Below are 21,139 nucleotides of genomic sequence, written 5' to 3' on the forward strand. Positions count from 1 at the left end.
AGGAACAGCTTGAGAAACCCACTCAGGCACAGAAGCAGTGAGGGTTGGCTGGCTCTGAACAGGCAGCCTGTAACTCTAACCCTACAGAGACTGTAAATGCTGCCTCCTAGAAGGGATAGCACTTACAGCTAGCTAAATCTTAGGTGGGCATGAGCAAGGGGGTGGGGTGGCATGGCACCAACCATCAGCCTACTAGCCTCCTTTTTTCAGGGAGGGAAGGAGAAGAGGAAAACAAATTGCTAACTACAGCACAGCAGTTAGAATGTTATAAATGGTCAGTGGAAACTGAAGTGCTAACTTCTGCAGACAATCTGCTGCCCTGAGTGGGATGGGGGAGCTTAGTCGTCCTCCACCTGTGAGAGGCATTAACCCCATTAGTGAAGAAAGAGGAGAGATGCTGTATAGCAGAAACTAGTTTTTGCTAGAACAGGATAAGCTCATACTATAGCATAAAACACAATGATTGCACTTGTAACCTTAACAGAACTTCTTGAGGGTTTATTTTAAACTGTTCACACAATCTCCTGATTGCTCTTTGCAGTTCTAATTCTCAAGATCTACACTCTTCCCTTTATAGTAAGTGGGGGAAGGTGGGTATTAACTCACATGTGGCTTCTTCAAAGATGCTTGACAAACATTGTACCAAAACTAACTTATTTAGCCATCATGTACTCTGCAGGAATGCTAATGGGAGTTTAGTGTACCGGAGCAACTTGCTGCAGGACACTAAACTCCCATCTTAAAACAAATAATCTATGCAGGAAAAAAAAAACCACCTTGTTCCTACTCACTGTAAGGCCGAACTCTCTCCCACCCCACTGAAACTCTTGACCTAAGTTACTCTAAGCTTAGGTAACAATGTGAGGTGAAGGTATGACTGACTCTCTAGGAGGAGGTCAATTGGATCAGAAAACTACTCCAGTACATAGCTGTAAACTAAGGGAAATTAAATTGTAATTTCCCTTAGTAAAGTAATTCATACTTTAAGACAAAGCATGTTTTATGCTTTTGGTTTTAGTAGGATTTAGATGATCAATAGACAAGTGGTATGCATGCCATGGTTTCTCTTGCTGAAACTTGGTGCCTGCTCAGTTTTCATTTAAACAAATTTCTAGCTCTCAGAGTTGTAGAGACCTTCATATGATGAACTTAAGGAACTATCTCCATAGGTAGAGATTTGAACAGCCTATTCAGCTGACAAGTTCATAGATATACCCCCATAATGTTTTTGATGCAACTAGACACTTTGGCCAACACGTGCTGCTGCCTCCATAGAGGAAGTTAATGGCATACTACTTACATTATTCCATGGAATCCTGCTTCTAGCTAGAGACTAGGGCAGCTAAGAATGCAGACAGGCTGAATGGTCTGCTTGGAAAAACAAACATTCAGGTGAGTCCCTACAACTGTCAATTCTCTACTAAACATGAAAGAAGTCACCAAGCTAGGGTGCCTGGCCAACATTGCAGGAATTAAGGCCCATTAAGCAGTCAGACTAATAACCCTTTGTGTATAGCATCATTAGAACCCCTCAAATGGTTGAAATCATTAAAGTAAAACCTACCCAGAGTCATGGGTGGGGAGGGTATGTCACAGCAGTAGACAAGTATAGGAGTGTTCTTAAATTTGTTTCTATTGTGCAGGGGCCTGGCTCTCTACACATTTTTGACTCAGTGCTTCCTCATAGATGACTAGTGGGGATGATCCTGGAAGGAGAAGATGAAACTGGTCCTAACTGCTTCTCCTTAAGGGAATGTCAAGGGGTTCTAATGACACTATCTCAGCTCTCATCCCCATGCAACTGCTTTGACCAACAGCTCCCAGAACAAAAAACCCTTGCTGGCTTTAAAAGGATTCTCACTGGGTACAAAAGAGAACTCAGATAGTGGAACTTAGGTGTGTGTTAAGTAGCTAAGCCTACCTTGGCTATCATTATGGAATGTTAACACTTTAAAACATGCATCCTGCTTAGAAAAAAAAACCCAACCAATAATTTACACTAACTGCTAAATAAAATCAGTTTGGAATAAGAAGGATGTTAATCACTATCACCAATCACAGGATCCCAAACCCTGTTGCCCTGCAGGCTAATAAACAGTTGGTCTATACAGGGCAGTATGCCCAGTCCCAGCCTAGGAGGGAAGGAATTATGAAATTCCACCTTGAGACAAGTAAGCGCACAAGGCCCTACTGTGGTGGGTGCTCAGACCAGAGAGGGAACAGAGGTGCTGCTAACTTTGCAACGGTGCCATTAATTAGGTGGACTTTGCTCCCTTACCAGAGGATACTGGTTACAGTTAGTAGTAGAGAATGTTTCAATTTTTGATCTTCCTATCTAAGAGCTCCATCACTGTATGCTCCTTTCAGGTCCACATCTTTTTCCATTTCTGCACCTGTAAACTGACCAGTGTGACATTTTAAACATTTAAATGCATAGTCATACTACACCGATACAGAATACACATTGTTTATTTGCAATTGACAAAAGTTTACATGTTATTAAAAGTCACAGGTAGCAAATCATATTTGCATTTGAATTCAAAGTTTACTCTATAGCTTTCAGGGGGCACTTGGGACACATGGCTAAGTAACATACAAAGGAAAAGCAGCATGCATTAGCCACAGATACCATTGTGGAAAAAGTTAGACATAAAGGTCCCTCGGTCTGCAATTAAAAAAATCCTTCATTTAAACAGTAAAGAAAACACAATCAAATCTGTCCTAAGGTGGAAAAACCTTTGTATCTCAAAGGCATCTATGTGGAATGGCTTCTTCAGTTATAAAAACATTAATAAAAATATATGCAAACCATGGCACTAGGGTACCCTTTAATTGTGAGAAAAAGTCACTTTCACACCATATTTCCTGCATCAGTCTAAAATAATATACAGAAGGTTTCAAGTAAAGGACTGTGGTCTGAAAGGAACATTTCCATTTATTTGTAAAGGTGACGAGATGGCTATCTATTTTTCTTCTCTCCATCCAATGGTTGATCCATTTCAGAGTCATACAGGCATTTTTCCACACATTTCCTTGGGAACCAGCCTCTGACTCTCATTCCAGCTGGTGGTAAGAAGAGAGACATTAATTAGCTATAATATAGCATTTACCTAGGATCCTCCTGTGTATTCATTCTAATGGATAAACATCATGTAACCCTCAAAATGCAGGATTTGACATTACTCATGCCGATGACTGGCTCAGGATCACTGTTTGGAAAAATTTACTGGAGTTAACTGTCAAAGCATGTCTAGCCCTATGCAGTCTCTGACCTTCCAAGAAAGGCACACACATCATCATAACTTATCCTCATCTTTCCTTGTTACCGGTCTGATTTGGAGCAGCCAACTTTTGGAACTTAGAAATTTCTATTCTGAAGCTAGTATTCCAAGCTGCTTTTCCACTATCAAGTATTCATTCCTAACTGTTTGAGATAGAAGCTGCTAAAAAAAAAGTCATCGGGATTTAAGTACAGATGGGGTTAGGTATAGCAAGATGACAGTCAGAACTACCTGACTCTAAAATCTGCTACAACTTGTTAGAAATTAAATTTTCTGTAGAATTAGACAGAGAACTTACATACTGTTTATAGTTATGATAGTTCATAAGACATGGCTTTAGAATCAGTCTTGACTCAGGGACACTAACAAGCTCCAGATGTTGGAGCAATCTATTTTGCATTCAGTATATTTTTTTTAACTAAACTATTTTTTTTAAACAGGTTTACAAATCATTGCCCTCTGAATACCAGAAATAAAATGATAATCATGACAACAGTGAGGGGTTTTTTTGTTCGGAGAAACATGCAGTAATATATTAGTGTTTTACCAAATTACAGAATGAGCCTCTTAGTAACATCCAGGATATGTTTCTGTAGAATTTATTAAACTGAGTGAAACTACCGCCTTTATTCCTTTATAAAACCTTGAGTATCTATCAAATGTTAATATTCAAAAAAGTTGGATCGGTTTGCTGGGTGTGTTTTGCAGTTGAATGTATGTCAATTCTATATTCTGAGGATTAACATTTACTATTTACCATATTTTAGTTAATAGAATTATCTAATTTATGGTTTTTACATTTGCACAGTGCACCAACCTAGACTATCCTGCTAAAACTATAACACGGATTTGCTTCTTGAAGAATAATTAAAAGTAATTGCTTTGTACCGTCAGTAGTTGAGTCGAGAAATTTGTCTCCATACATCCAGTGTCTGAAAAAGATGCAAATATATTCATTAGACAGTAGGGCTAAATCACACAAACTTCTCTCAATCAAGTTTAAATGTATAAAGCCACTAACTTTAAACCTCTAGTGGCCAAAATCAGATCCCCTTTACACAGTGCAATTCTCGGTTCTTCAGTGCATGGGGTTGTGAAGAATGTTTTAACACCTTTAGTCACAGGGCAGCAGGCACCACTGTAATCTTCTACTGCTCGGTACCGCACCTGCCAATTTAAAGAGATCACAGTCCTGTTGTAGTGCAAGAAGTCACTCCTTTGCTATCAGTCTCACTTTTCTATTAGCCGTAATTTCATACTAAAATCAATTCAAGCATACTGAGAATCTGATGTGTAATGACAACTACTGTCACAGCCACTCTAAAGTCTATGTTAACTGTTTAAAAAAAGAAGATTGGAGTCATCCTTATCTTGTATTGTCATGGATGCATTTGTGTGCCTTGGGTATATTGTACTTGACTCTCCTGCTTATCAAATATAATCTAGAGAGTAAGAATTTAGAGTAAAATAAGATCAATATTTGAATTAAATAGGATTGCAGCTTTCTGTTTGTGAGAAATCAAAATTTGTATTTCCAAAGTGTCAAACTGGATGGGTAGTATTAAAGCTCCATTTTACCAAGAACTAGTATACCAGTAATCACTTACATTTATTGACACGGGAAACATGTTAGACTCCAAGCAGCACAGAAATACTTACACTTCTTACTCGCTTGTCTGCTTTTTGTTTCAATTGCTCTATCTGCAAAAGATTATAAATAGGAGTTTAAGACAGCATTTAGTATGAGAGCACTTACCAATTTTAAATACAAACTAAATAGCACCCTGAAATCTATTTCCTCCTGTTTAAAGTCCCACCTTCGTCTTTTTCTTTTTCCCAAGCTGAAAAGTCCCAGTCTTACTAATCTCTCCTCATACGGAAGCCGTTCCATACCCCTAATCATTTTTGTTGCCCTTTCCCAAACCTTTACCAATTCCAATATATCTTTTTTGAGATGGGGCAACCACATCTGCATGCAGCATTCAAGATGTGGGCTACCAGGGATTTATATAGAGGCCATATGATATTTTCTGTCTTATTATCTATCCCTTTCTTGATGATTCTCAACATTCTGTTCACTTTTTTTGACCGCTGCTGCACGTTGAGTGGATGTTTTCAGAGAACTTTCCACAATCTCTTTCTTGAGTGGTAACAGCTAATTTAGACCCCACCATTTTGTATGTATAGTTGGGATTATGTTTTCCAATGTGCATTACTTTACATTGATCAAAACTGAATTTCATCTGCCATTTTGTTGCCCAGTCACCCAGTTTTGAGAGATCATTTTGTAGCTCTTTGCAGTCTGCCTGGAACTTAGCTGTCTTGAGTAGCTATGTATCATCTGCAAATTTTGCCACTACACTGTTTACCCCCTTTTCCAGATTCTTTATGAATATGTTGAATAGGACTGGTCGAAGTACAGACCCCGGGGGGGACACCACTATTTACCTCTCTCCATTCCAAAAACTGATCATTTATTCCTACCCTTTGTTTCCTATCTTTTAACCAGTTACCCATCCATGAGAGGACCTTCCCTTCTATCCCATGACAGCTTACTTTGCTTCAGAGCCTTTGGTGAGGGACCTTGTCAAAGGCTTTCTGAAAATCTAAGTACACTATATCCACTGGATCCCCTTTGTCCACATGCTTGTTGACCCCCTCAAAGAGGCATGATTTCCCTTATAAAAACCATGTGGACTCCTCAGCAACAAATTATGTTCATCTGTGTGTCTGAAAATTCTGTTCTTTACTATAGTTTCAACCAGTTTGTCCAGTACTGAAGTCAGGCCTGTAATTGCTGGGATCACCTCTGGAGCCCTTTTTAAAAATTGGAATCACATTAGCTATCCTCCAGTCATTTGGTACGGAAGCGGATTTAAATGATAGGTTACAGACTACAGTGAGTACTTCTGCAATTTCACATCTGAATTCCTTCAGATCTCTTGGGTGAATACTATCTGGTCCTGGTGACTTATTACTGTTTAGTTTATCAATTTGTTCCAAAATGTCCTCTAATGACACCTGAATCTGAGACAGTTCCTCAGATTTGTCACCTAAAAAGAATGGGTCAGGTTTGAGAATCTCCCTCACATCCTCAGCCATGAAGACCGATGCAAAGAATTCATTTAGTTTCTCTCCAATGGCCTTATCATCCTTGAGTACCCCTTTAGCATCTCGATTGTCCATTGGCCCCACTGGTTGTTTAGCAGGGTTCCTGCTTCGGATGTACTTAAAAACAAATTGCTTTTTGAGTCTTTGGCTAGATGTTTCAAATTCTTTTTTAGCCTTCCTAATTATATTTTTACACTTCATTTGACAGAGTTTATGCTCCTTTCTATTTTCCTCACTAGGATTTACTTCCACTTTTTAAAAGGAGTTTCTATTTTATACAAGTTCTTATACCACACTCATCCCCACAGCATATGAATATTTCCAGATTCTCACAATTAGATTACCAAAGGGATCCTTGGAATTCCATGCCTTCTTTATTTAATGGACTCATTTTAAGTGCTCTTTCCCTCCCCCCGTCTCAAAAACTGATCCAGAGTGGGACATACTACTTTGGAATTATAAGTACCACTTGCTTTACCTACACCTGTTCTAAGTAAATACTGGAGAGGTTAGCTTTCTTTGCCTCTACACGGACAATAAAAGTGTTTAATATCAAATAATAAAACCAGAATAGATCCTCAGGTAATTGTCATTTTGATGGCTGTCTTAGCAGACACCAAGAACTTGAACTTCCTCCTAGAAGTCTCTTCATAAGAGGGTAGAGGCACTTTAAAGGAGAAGTGCATAGGCAGTTTTCACTGCTGATATCCATGCTGTAACTATTTTAATGAATAAATACTGTCAATGCTTGTCAATCAGTTACCATTCACAAGGACTAAATTTACAATTTATTCCATTATGTTAAAATGAGACTTCGATATTAAAAACGTTGCAAAACACATACTACATGATAGTTCTAGTAGTAGCAAAAAGAATAATTTATAGCTATAGAGATAAGCCAGCAGTGAAAGAGTGAATTACATTGTTAGCAGATACTGCTTCCTAGAGCTGAGCAATTTAAAATACAGAGTAATTTAAATTAGGATAATAAGATATAAATGAAGAGATGCTTCCTTGATCAGATTATAAAATAAAATAATAAAAAAGACACTTTTGTTAAGTGAGGCTGAGTTAATCTAAAGTCTTATATAAAAGTGTGAAGAATGAAAATAAATGGTATATTATTCTTCACTGATAAATCTGTTATACTGCTTACAGCATATTTAAAGTTTGATAATAGTAGACAAGGCAAAAGTTAAACATTTATTTACCAAATACAGTAGTCATTTATAAGAAAAATAAAGATCTTGTAAAATTTGATACATTTTTACACTAGACACCCTATTTCTATATTCATTCTCTTTGACCAAACAGTTCAATTGGAGATGCTGCAGAAATCTGAATAGGATGTACTAGAATTGTGAGGAAAAGTTACACACACAAGTCAGATGGGCAAGGATGACTAAGCCAGCTGGAACTGCTACATTTAACCATTCTTGGAAGAAAACTGAGGGTAGGAAAAAAAAACAAAAAAACCCACAAGCATCTTTTATTCATTTTTTCAATAGGAATTTAATTTAAATGAAAAATAGAAACAGATTTAATCCATGCAAAATAAAGTCAGGTATAGCAACACTTAACTGCAAACATGAAGAAGTATGATGGGCATTTAAAATTCTTAAATGCAAAAGTAAACATTTTGAATCTACTGTATTACAGATGGGGGAGGATTTGACAGAGCTTATATTTCCATTGTACCTCTGATATAGTTAGTCTTATTTTGTGCGGGGTTATTTAAAAACAGATTCATAATGTGTTAAGGTAAGCAGACATCTGACGGGTGTGTGTATGTACATGGAAAATAGTAGCGAGATCTGAGAAGAATACTTACTGTCAAAGTATACTGATGACAACCTTCTCTTATTGGCCATTCGAGGCCATCTCCCTCAGGAATCCCTGACCACGTAAACACTTGTTTAAAGTTCTTCCATTTACTTCCCATGTCATAAGGAAAAATAAAGATCTCTCCCGTTTTGTAATATTGGATTCTGTCTTTGGCCTGCACACAGAAAACACATACATGACATTAAAAAACAAACAAAACAAAAACACACAACATGACTTAACAGCAAATACTAAGAGTGCCAAGAGTAGGGTTGTACAGGCCCTACAGTGCCATAAGGCCAAGAATGCGAGAGATACAGTGAAATCCTGCTAGTTTGTGACATTTTATAGCCTCGTATACAACAACTGTTGTATTTTGGAATGTGTTTTACTCATTTATAGCATCTGTAGTGTCACCGGGTGCGCGCGCGCGCGCACACACACACACACACACACACCATAGCAGCCGTGCAAGGACGCCCTCGCCTCATTCCCTTCACAGATTCCCAGGAATAATCCACAGGATCTTATGTCTGGTCACAAACCTGTTTTCTTTCCACAGTAAAGTCTCCTGCACCCCAGTCTCCCACTGAACATGAAAATGGCCATACTGGATCAGACAAATAATGCACCTAGCCCAATATTCTGTCTTCTGACAGTGGCTAGAGCCTGGAGGGAATGAATAGAACAGGGCATTTATTGAGTGATCCAGCCCCTGTTGTTCAGGCCCAGCTTCTGGCAGTAGGGCACAGCGCCACCTCCTGCCTGAGTCTGGCTCCAAGCCTCTTCACTAGGCACAGTTATTAGCCCGCTCCTAGGCTCTGTTCAGTCTCTCTGCAAGCAATCAGGGGGTTGCACAGGCTCCCTTCTTGGGCCTATGTTTGTTGGGCTCTCAGGCTAGTCCTCCAACAGGTTCCCCAGCTGCTTCCCTGCTGAGCCTTTTCAGCAGCAGCTCTCTTATCCCCTGGTTGCACCCACTTCCCTTTTAATAAGGCCCAGGCACCTTCCCTTAAATTCAACTGAGCAGCAGGAAATAAGTCACAGATACACCCTCTCTTAAAGGACATCTAGCAATAGGGTCAGTTGATAAGCAAATATTTGGACCATAGCGTGAGCTAGTTTTAAAAAGGCTGATGTCTGGCCAGTTTTCAGAACTTGGTACAATGTGTTGCATAACTTAGAATTAATGGACTTTTCAGATCATATCATAACTTTCAAGATATGTGCACAGTTTGGTATTATCTGAAATAATGTCCACACCTCTCAAATGATTTCACATACATGTACATTCTGAATTCTCTCTTTTATTGCCTAACACAGGGGTCGGCGACCTTTCAGAAGTGCTGTGCCGAGTCTTCATTTATTCACTCTAATTTAAGGTTTCGCGTGCCAGTCATACATTTTAACGTTTTTAGAAGGTCTCTTTCTATAAGTCTATAATATATAACTAAATTAAATTATTGTTGTATGTAAAGTAAATAAGGTTTCAGAATGTTTAAGAAGCTTCATTTAAAATTAAATTCAAATGCAGAGCCCCCCGAACTGGTGGCCAGGACCCGGGCAGTGTGAGTGCCACTGAAAATCAGCTTGCGTGCCACCTTCGGCACCCGTGCCATAGGTTGCCTACCCCAACAACTTTTTATTCTTTAAGTAATAGTGACATCTAGCGGTACAGTCACAGAAGGATAAAATATATTTAATGCTGCGCAGTTTGAAATTTAAACAAATTTCTGTATGTGTATAGTTTTCAACAGGAACATATTACTACTTTGTGAAAACTGTACAGTCAGTCAATCTGTACTTGCAGAGAGTCTTACCACTATGACCCTGTGTTTGCTCACAGAAGCACAAAGGCAGTTTTCTATTCCATTTTAACAGGAAGCTGCCACACTTGGAGCCTCATTTTTTCTTTGTACTGTGGTTGCGCTGAAAGACTCAAATTAGGATTAAGGCCCAATTGTGCTAGCTTCTGTGCAAACATGTAGGGGCCTTATTGTACTAGGTACTGTGGTAACACGCAGTCCCTGTCCTAAGGGGCTTACCGTCCAATTTAAAACAAGAAATAACAAGTGAATGCGACAAACAAGAGGAGGGGGAGGACGATGATAACAGGTCAGTTAGGTGCACGACTTGGTGGTTCCGAGTACTTGGGTTGTTTTTTAAAAAAAAAGCATCACCATCACTCTTAGATTTTAGCTGTTAGCTGGCTGATTTCTTGTTAGGTATTATAGAAAAAGTGGGTCTCATGGAGGGATTTAAAGGCGGTGAAGGTAATGGCCTTATGGATTAGTTTAGGGAGGGCTTTCCATACTGAATGAAGTAGTCATAGAAGAAAGCACAAAAATACTTGTTTTAACTCATCTCCTAGATGAGGTCAAAAGCGGCACCATTACCAGACTGGGTGAGGGCGTGTGACAATGAAAGTGGCAAGCCTGGATAAAGAGATAGCTGAGGAAGGTCGTCTTTAGTTCCAGACACAGAGCCACACACTTCAGGTAGCACAACTGTCCAAAGGGAAATAATTTATTTTCCAGGTTCATCTCCTACTCCCCAAATAAAAGATATCCTTAGAGGGTTTGTCTTCCATTTAGATATGTTTCAGTGAGTCTTGGGTACAACTGTGTTTTGTAGGCAAGCTTAAATCTGTAGTGACTGAAACAATGTTTTACAGTGCAACAATACCTTGGGTTTAAAGCCCGGGAGGCAAAATAATAAAGAAAAAGAGATGAATATAGTGTGCAGTAGTGTCGTGATAGAATATACTGCAGGGTGTACTAGAATTAAAGCCTACCTTATCTTCAATCCAGGATTCGATTGAAGTTTTATTCCTCAGAATGACTTTCATCTAAAAAAGGTAAAAGAATTAGAGGAAGTTAGCATGGGCTACATCTAGGAAGTACATTAACTAGGCAAACTGTACTTCATGTAACATCACAGCCATTCCAACACTGTAGGGAAATGTTTAGGTTAAAAGTTCATGGCAATTTATAAAATATTACAAATATCAAAACTCAGCATGAATAAAATGTTTTCTAATCCCACCCTTATAGGGTGGATATGTGATTGTAGCATGGTAGTGAAGACGTGGTGGCATGGGCTAGCTGCCTGAGTATATGCCCACTGGGAACCGGGGTACATACTTGGGTTTCTAGCCCACAGTGAAGCTTATGCCACCACATCTTCACTATTCTAATTATCCACTTGCAATGTAGACATACCCTTAAAAATGTTCATTGTGCATTATAGGGGAGGCCTAAAATGTAATACTTTGCACTTGTACCACTCCTATCAGAGGATCTCAAAGCACTTGAAAAACACACAATATGTATCACCACAATACCCATTATTATCCTTATTTCAAGGATGGGGACACTGAGACAGAGAGAGGCTAAATGATTTGCTTTTTGGGGAACAGAACCCAGGAATTCTGACGCCCAAATCCACTCTACCCATTAGATTACACTCCCTAAATTCTTCAGTGAAAGAAAGAAAATGATAGAAGGAATGAGGGAGAAAATGAAGGAAATGAAAGAGCGCAAAAAGAAAAATTAAAAGAAGAGTCGCACACAAACAAAAAGTTGGAAAAACAGTTTTCATTTTAATGCTGAATTCTGTTCCTCCTCTTCCATTAGGAACCATTAAAAAAGGGATAGATAATAATACACTAAATATCATAATGCCACTATCTAAAGCCATGGTACACCCACACTTTGAGTACTGTATGTAGGTTTGGCTGCCCCATCTCAAAAATACATATATTAGAAATGGAAAAGCTAGAGACAAGGGTAACAAAATCTCTCTCCATACGAGATTAAAGAGACTGGGACTATTCATTTTAGAAAAGAGAAGAGTAAGGGGAGATATGAGAGAGGTCTAATAAAAAATAAAAAATGGTGTGGAGAAAGTGAATAAGGAAGTGTTATTAACCCCTTCACATAACACAAGAATCAGGAGTCACCAAATGAAATTAATAGGCAGCAGGTTAAAACAAACAAAGGCAGTACTTCTTCACACAATGCACAGTCAACCTGTGGAACTCATTGCTAGGGGATGTTATGAAGGCCAAAGCTATAACTGGTTCAAAAATGAATAAGTTCATGGAGAACAGGTCCATCAATCGCTATTAGCCAAGATGGTCAGGGATGCAACCTCGTGCTCTGGATGTCCTTAAGCCTCTGACTGCCAGATGCTGGGCCTGGACGACAGGGGATGGACCACTTGATAATTGCCCCATTCTGTTCATTCCTTTTGAAGCATGTTGCATTGGCGACTGCCATAAGGCAGGATACTGGGCTAGATGGACCATTGGTCTGACCCAGTATGGTTATTCTTATGTTCATCAATTTACATCAGTAGCCACCCCAGTAAATCTTACAGCCTATAGCTGTTTGTAACAAAAGCTGTTAAACTCACCTGGATAATAAACAACATACCAACTGCTATGGTTGTTCCTAATGCCAGTCCCAATGCAAATAAAGATGCAGCAAATGCAGACAATCCAAAAGGAATAATAGGAAGTGGGTCTCTTTTGGCTGCACTCATATCAATCTTTACAGAACTCCATCCAAAAGATATCTATTAATGGAAAATATGATTAAATTGCTGTTTTTTCCAATGCCTGAAACAAAACAAGTTACCAATAAGAAACCTGACTTCAAGCCTCTGCCAAGGTTTTTAATGCATTAACAGTGATTCCTACAAGACACACTAGTAGAGTTTCTCAATTTTCTTCACAAGTTTGTTCTTTGCCAGAAGTAGGTCTTTGTTCTTTGCCAGAGTATAAGATTAAAAGCTTATACTCTATAGAGAACTACAGTCACTATCCTGTGGACTCCATACCAAGCTGGTCCTAAATTCTGCAGCAAATTCTCTAAATTCTGTGCACACTAGTAGAAATTATTTGGTAGCTTCAGATAAGTATTATGCTGTCCACACATTTTCTGTTTACAATATGGCACAAGTTTGCATCCATAGGTTTAAAACTAAAATGATGAAAGGGGCAGGTCACACCTCTCCATGATATTGCTTTGGGTTGTCTGCAAACTCAGCAGAGGTCATTTTTCCAGTTACACTCAACTGGTATTTTAAAGCTTTTCTTCACAACCACGCAAGCTGGAAACAACTGTGTTTTAAAATGAAAGCTTAGAACTGGAAACAGAACTCTGCTTCTTTTTTATTTGAACTTCTCTTGATTTAAACAAAATTGCTTTAGGTTATTTTCAGTCTTAGACTGAGATAATCAATCTAGTCTGTTCTTGAACGCAAGGGAAAAATCTCCTGACTTCTGGCAACAGGCAGAAAAAAAGCAAAAAGATACCTGACCTGGTCACCATCCAAAGCATAAAGCAAAAAACTACCTGACCCCTAAAAGTGCTACCCAGAAGCTGTATCCAGTCAGGGGCGGCTCTACAGTTTTGGCCGCCCCAAGCAGTCATGCGCGGGAGGCGCCCCGGAGCCGCGGGAGCAGCGGACCTCCCGCGGGCATGACTGCAGAGGGTCCGCTGGTCCCGCGTGGCCCGGCTGGACCCCCCGCGGCTGCGGACGGATCGCGGATCCCGCGGCTCCGCTTGAGCTGCCGCAGTCATGCCTGCGGGAGGTCCAGCCGAGCCGCGGGACGAGCGCTCCCTCCGCAGTCATGCCTGCGGCAGGTCCGGTCGTCCCGGGGCTCCGGTGGACCTCCCGCAGGCATGACTGCGGCAGGTCCGCCGGCGCAGCCTGCCGCCCCCTAGATTTGGCCGCCCTAGGCACCAGCTTGTTTTGCTGGTGCCTAGAGCCGCCCCTGTATCCAGTCAATAAAAAAAAACAAAGTGGGAGGAAAACACAGTGACTGTGAGGAATGACAGAAAAAAAGAACAGATTACAGAGAGTTGGGGCACCTTTACGTCCATTGTTTACTTTAAACAATGCTTTGAACTTTCAAATGTGTTCTCTTACCCTGTTATAAAGCTGAGTGTACATGGTCATAACAAAAATGAAAGAAGCATGGATACATCCAAGTGGAGCTAAAAGGAGAAACAGAGTGAAGGATGCGTGATTCTGATACCCACAACAATTATTGATCCACGGACAATGATGGTCCATTTTCATCACACACCTAAGAATACAAAAAATTTACTGTTATCATTCAAGAACTTTAGTGATATTTCACTGGACTGTATATCAGTAGTACTTAAATAAAAAGCATAAACTACATTTCTGGCAATTCTCCCTCCATACATTAAAGCCTACTTGAGTTTCCTCTAAAACAGCCTAGAATCATAAAAATTAGAGAAGGTGAAGATTTATTTGATCATCCAGCCCTCTGGTTCTCATTTTTTAAAAAGACAATCCATGAAACAATCTCCATTTTTCCTCCCACTCCTGACTCCCTGCTTTCCATGTGACTACTACAATTTTTGATTATGTGAAAAAGGTATTATTAGGAGAGTACAAAATGAAAATAAACCGATTTTAAAGCAATGGGTGTAGCTTTACAGATCCACTATTCGGTATCTTTAATTCCCCTCCCTAGGTGTGTACTAGATCTCTGTGTTGCCTGCAGTCCCCACATTCTAATCTGTCCAGGTCACTGCAGTTTGGTTCCATCCTCATATGTACTTGCTACTTCTCTAATTGCTACTTCTCTAATTTTGATCACATTTGAATTAGGGTGACCAGATGTCCTGATTTTATAGGGACAGTCCTGATTTTTGGGTCTTTTTCTTATATAGGCTCCTATTACCCCCCACCCCCATCCCGATTTTTCAGACTTGCTGTCTGGTCACCCTACATTTGAATTTACACCAAACACCTGGATATGACAGTAAACAGCTAAAGGATGAGTAGGTTTCCCCCCCCCCAATTTTTTTGTTTTAAAGGGACAACTTTAATTATTAAATGATAACCAGTTTCACAATATTCGGTTTCTAACAGAGCACCTTTATGGCTTAGAACTCTTTTAAAAAAAATTTTTTTTTCAGCTCCTCTGCAGATGTGTAGAAGCATCTTTTTCCCCTCTACAGGAGCCACATAGGACATCCCCAGGCACTGCCCTCCCCAGTTCCCCTTCCTCTCTGTGCACAATCCCACCTGATACTTCTTTGCTTTCAGCTCTGCTGCTGGTAAATATCACGTTGCAGAGCTAATAGAAGGGCAAGTACCATCAACAAAATAGTGGACTATACAAATACCCAAGTAAACAATCTGAAAAACCAGAGGGGAAAAACATTTTTCTTTAATCTCTTTCAGTTAGATATAAAATTTGTATATGGAAGTGTCATTTTCAAAATTAGTGTCCCTTTAAGTTTAGTTTAAAAGCTTCTGGAAAACCCACACACACAAGATGCACCGATTTAAGTTAAAATTAATTTAAAACTCTCTTTAGTTAAATGAATACAAACCCCTTGTGGGCACTCATATCAGTTTAAAACTGGTTACATTGGTTTAGCTTGTGGCCTACAGATACAAATTAAACTGCTATAAGAATGTCCATACATAAAGTTGCATCAGTTTAAGGAAATACAATTATAAGTGTGATTTTTATATGCATCATTGAAACTGTGTGTGTAAACCAGGTTCAGAGTGATGGACTGGGCTCTAACAGACCAATATACCTCAGCAGCGTAAAAGAAAGAGGTTCTGATAACTAGTTTGAGAACATGGTCAATTCTCTGCAGCTTACCTTAGTCCCCTTACCTTAGAAAGGCTTAGAGTTTACTCACAAGCTATGAAAAAGTTAAATATGCTCTACTGATAGTTTAAATTCTTCAAATATGTTCTTTTGTGAAAGGTTAACAGAACTTTACAGTTCAAGCGAATATTACTAAACTTCTGCCATCTCTTTCACAATCAATCGTTCCTGGAAAAAACAGTAACTTGTAGACAGGAGTCTAATTTTAAGTTTTTAAAACCAGGAATCATATATTGATGTACATACAAATGATAGTACTGTCCCTCAGTTTCAGACTCCTTACTTCCTGTAATGCACACAATGATAGTGCTCAACACAGCCTTGATAAAATGGACTCGGTTTAACACACCAAATGTTAACAGGAATAAATCTATGAGTATGCTGTAACTTCCTTCTCCAATGTTCTCAAATGGCTTTCAGATCAGGCACTGCTGAGCTAAATAAGAGAACTGTAAATACATGCGGCACTGCAGAGGGTTAGAAGTATTTGTGCATCTTTTCAAGCCACATTCCCTTCCAGTGCAGCTATTTATGCTCTGACAAAACTATTTAAACTCAAAACAAAGCAACTGAAAGATTTATGAAGTGGCAGCTCACTGTGACTTAGAAAATTTATACTATGGGTTTATTATGCTGAGCCAGCAGGTTTTGGGGTATGCTTAAAAAAAAATTAGCTCTTGTTTCCTGACAAAGATTTCACAAACTTCCAGCTCAAGATTCCCATTAAAGTCAGTTTTATCCAGGTACAAAAATGGAAGAATTGGGCCCTCACTCAAATCAGTATTCTTTAAGTAAATAAAAAGTAGATGTTAGTTTTTTGGGTTTTTTTGGGGGGTGGGAGGAGTCACTAGGAGATGAAAGTTTCCCAGGTGCTTTTGCCCACCCACCCCACTATCCAAATACTTTTCTATTTAAAAAATTCTTAATGGGAACTAATATTCAATTTTTTTAAAAAGAGCATATCTAAAGATGGCTGTTTTAATCATATATGCTCTCTATTGTCAGAACAGTAAGATAAATTCATTTCCATTTTCAAGCAGTGTATTTTAATATTGGAAACCAGCACACTGTTCTGAATATGGAAGTCCCTGCAGAACCCACAGTGCAATACTCCAAACAATAAACATTAATAACTCACCATTAAAACCATAAACTGCTTTACGCCAAGAACAAAAAGGAACACAAGGAAGACCGTACCTGTTACATTTTCGGCAGTGGTGCGAACGTGGTGCCTTGTAAGACTGACACACTTTACAGTACTGGACATACATGCAGTCCTGAGATTTTTCCTTTAAGCATAAGAAGAGGCATATCAGAAACAAATATGTAATTCCACTAGCAGAATATGCCTTAGCACTTTCATACTGACTATGATGCTTCTATGCTTTGCTTTGTCTGGGTGTGGTTGGTCTCCACCCTGGTAGAAGAGTGTATGAGAGAAATCCACAAAACTTTTGGCTACCATTCCAATTAACCCGTTGTTAATTGTAATGCTTTACAAAAGAAATACATTTCCACCTGAAAAACGTAGGTCCTCACCTTGCAAGTTACTCTGCACAAGCAGGTTTCTGCGCAGGTCAACCTGTGTGGAATAACCGGCAGTGCTGAATCCTTAGAAATTTGTTTCTATGTATGTGTCTGTTTTTCTCTCTCCTCTCTCAGTTCTAGACCAATCCAGACCCTGAAGGAGGTTAAAGTAGCCTTAGGGCTGCGCTAATATATGCCAACTGGTAATGGCCTGTAAGGGTATTTTATGCTACCAGCGATCAATAGAGCAATGGTTCTCAAACTAGGGCCGCTGCTTGTTCAGGGAAAGCCCCTGGCGGGCCGGGCTGGTTTGTTTACCTGCCGCGTCTGCAGGTTTGGCCGATCGCGGCTCCCACTGGCCGCCATTCGCCACTCCAGGCCAACGGGGGCTGCAGGAAGCAGCGTAGGCCGAGGGACGTGCTGGCTGCCCTTCCTGCAGCCCCCATTGGCCTGGAGCGGCAAACCGTGGCCAGTGGGAGCTGTGATTGGCCGAACCTGTGGATGGGGCAGGTAAACAAACCGGCCCAGCCCACCAGGGCTTTCCCTGAACAAGCGGCGGCCCTAGTTTGAGAACCACTGCAATAGAGCGCAAGGAGTTCCAGCCAACCTCCTTGTCAACCCAACATGCTCTGTAGAGCAAGAGGAGGGGCCAGAAGGGGGATGGCATAAAGCCTGTGATTTCTCTGTATAAAATAGAATGCCCAGCTGCCATGTTAGGGCAGCTTTAGGGTGCCCCTGCCTCACCTTTCTATTGAAGAGCACTGTAAAGCCAGAACCATGACCACCCCACTGGCACACTGGTGAGTAAGATTTTGGCCCACTGTCCTCAAAGGCTGTACCTAGGGTTGCCAACTTTGTAATATTTAAAAACTGAACACTCCAGCCGGAGTGCCGGAACCTCTCCTTTCCCTGAGGCCCCGCCCTTGCCTTGCCCCTTCCCCCACCCTAGTTCGCTCCTCTTTCCTCCTCCCCCCCCCCCCGCCCCAATCGCTCACTGCTCTTCCCTTCTCTCCCACACTTATGTCCTGGTTGGGAGGAACTCACCTGCAGAGCGGAGGCTGGGAGCTGCAGCCACCTGACACAGGTAGGAGGCAGCCCTGGCTAAGTAGGGACTGGCATGGGTGATGACTTGGCACCTCCCCCACCTGCAGTAACTGGACTTCACGTGCCTGGTCAGTAGATCAGACTGGACACTGTCAGGTCCCCTTTTCAACTGGGCTAAAAACGGGCCCCTGGCCACCCTAGTTGTACCTCTGCCCTTCGACTGTGTGTGAATACTTTTTCAATTTGCTTGAGGAGATTGCATTTCTTTTGTTCTTGGTTGACAATCTCCTACCTTAGCTTCTAGAAGTGTGTTGAACATATGGCCATGGAGCCGGATCCAGCCCACATGATGTATTTATATGGCTCACATAACATATTCACATTCACCAGAATCTAACTTCTTTGTTTTGTTTTTTTAAATAAAGCTTAGTTTTCTAACCTTCACGACTGCAGATAATCTTCCAAATGTGAACCAAGTGTAATAAATACTGACGTCTGCATGAGTGTGGAAACAGCTTGAAACAATGACTCAGAGAACACCACTGTTCCCTATTAATCTGATTGAAGTATCAACAATAAAGTCAACATTAACACTGCAGAGTCAACATTAACCACTCAACATTTTAGTGGATGGAATGGGGATAAGAGGCAGGACTGAAGCACATTGGATTGGAAACTGGGTGTTGCTGGAGCGAAGGAAACTCAGAGACGAGAAGAGGGTACAAACTGAAAGGCTGATGGTGAAGGAAGAGAAACAAAAGGCAAGCTAGTGGATGCCCAAAGGACAGATTTTCTCACTGAGCAATATGACAAGAAAGCACTTACCAAAAAGACAAGAAACAATAACCAAATGTTTAATTACTACACAAAAACCACATTCTCCTCCTTGATCTCTGTGCAACCCTCCTATTGACATTAGAGAATTTTCTATAACATATTTTGGATAGGATACAATCCTGAATTTATACACCAACCCATTTATCATATTGAAATGGAATCCAACCCTCTCCTTCCAATGAGTTTGACACTCCTGGCTTACAACATGCTACTTTCACAGAATTTCTCAATCTATGCTGACAAGGCAAGCGAGGTTTGAGTTTAATTTCTGCATTGCCAGACTGCTAGCAAAGATGAATATTAAGATTTCATCATGAAAATTAATTATTAGTGAAAGTTTATTTTATTTCCTTACCGGTTTCCATCCTAAGGGAACATATCCAGGGCCAATAAACATGGCATTGAAGTAATTGTAAAGAATCATGACAGTCCAGTTTATGAGCATGATGAAATTCACACTTCCTCCTGTTGTGTCCAAAGGCCAATACCACATAACAGCATCTATCATAGCCATAGTAGAACATATTGCTATCACACCAAGGGCTATGATGGGGCCCCAGTGACATAGTCTCTTCAGTTCCTGGAGATTCTCAAACCTGATAACTGAACACAGGGCACCCATTTTGAAGAAGAGTATTTTCCTATTTCAAATAATATTCAATGTTCCTATTTTTAACTACAGTTTTCCATTTGTCGTAAGTTTTCATATCTTCAGTAACGGTCATGCCTCCAAATGCCAGATAGATAGCTGTGATCAAGACATTTCTAATGGTTGGAAGAGTCATCAGTTGTAGGAGCTCTTCACATCCATCTCAAGAGGAGAATTTGGCGCTATACCTGACCTAGAAACACAGAAATAAGAGAATTTCAAAATAAAGGAAAACAAAATGCAATGCACAGCCCAGGGAGTTGTGTTGTCACTTAAACCAAGTTCCTATGAAATGATTACTCTCACATTGCTTCAATTTTATTGAGATATTAATGAGAGCGTACCTAGATCCTTGAATAGCTAGCTCTTTTATACTTTTAAAATCTATGTAAAATGCAATAATATCTGTTAAAATCATGAAACACCACATCCGTCATTTGGGATAACTCACAAGAGACCCACATCACAGGATTAACAACTCAGGGCATGTACAGCAGGAGATCTCCAGCCAGTGACAGCATTTCTACTGTAGGGAAGCTGTCTCGTACGAGCCGGAGAGGCAGCAACTACAACAATACGCAGCAGCAGCAGCGTTTAGCAGGCCTTCAGCAGAGCCTGTCCTCCTCCCAGCCCAGAGATCTGGATTACCTCCTCCAGGTGCTATGGTCGGGCTATTGGGAGAAGACATTTGAGCACCAACTCTGGCTCCCACATTCAATGGTTTATGCTCTGTACGACCAACCGCAGGGGACGGGTGCCCTTCGGCCTGCCCCTGGGTTCCCCTCACACCTACCCTTTGCCAGCCCAAGAGCCCAGCAGGGGAGACATGTATCCCCCACTCCCCCCGTAGCGCTATGAGCCCAGCCCAGAGCAAGGACCCTACAGGCGCCACCCCTCCCCCATTCCTAGAGCCCCCCTGTAGCCACCCCTCTCCCCCCAGCCCTGGGTCCCCCTTTGGCCTCCCCTGGATCCCCACCCCAAGTAGCCTTCCCCTCCCCGCAGCCCCTGGTAGCCTCTCTTCCCCAGCCGCCTCCCCCAGCTCACCTCAGCCCCTCCGCAAGCTCCTGCCATGCCATGCCATGCCCCGCGAAGCGCGTCCAAGCACTTCCGGGGCCGCTCTCACGTGACCCGGAACTAAGACTCTTCTCTTCCGCCCTCACTTCTTTATTTTCCTGCCCTGGCGGTTACGCTCAGAAG

At 40.9% G+C, this 21,139-nt stretch overlaps 1 protein-coding gene across 1 annotated transcript; it reads right to left on the minus strand.

Annotated features, from left to right (window-relative positions):
• Window positions 1–2,451: 2,451 nt before the first annotated feature.
• ZDHHC6 (zinc finger DHHC-type palmitoyltransferase 6) lies at window positions 2,452–21,134 on the minus strand. Its single transcript, XM_039546823.1, has 11 exons — window positions 20,987–21,134; window positions 19,649–20,135; window positions 17,083–17,174; window positions 14,151–14,310; window positions 12,630–12,791; window positions 11,008–11,061; window positions 8,224–8,391; window positions 4,941–4,982; window positions 4,303–4,448; window positions 4,170–4,213; window positions 2,452–3,063 (listed from the first exon to the last, which is right to left on the minus strand). Exons 2-11 carry the CDS (start codon window positions 19,913–19,915, stop codon window positions 2,960–2,962), a joined length of 1,239 nt encoding a protein of 412 aa, XP_039402757.1. The 5' UTR covers window positions 19,916–20,135; window positions 20,987–21,134; the 3' UTR covers window positions 2,452–2,959.
• Window positions 21,135–21,139: the final 5 nt, after the last annotated feature.

This window comes from Mauremys reevesii, linkage group 7 (genome assembly GCF_016161935.1).
Source record: "Mauremys reevesii isolate NIE-2019 linkage group 7, ASM1616193v1, whole genome shotgun sequence".
In the NCBI taxonomy this organism is placed as follows: Eukaryota; Metazoa; Chordata; order Testudines; family Geoemydidae; genus Mauremys; species Mauremys reevesii.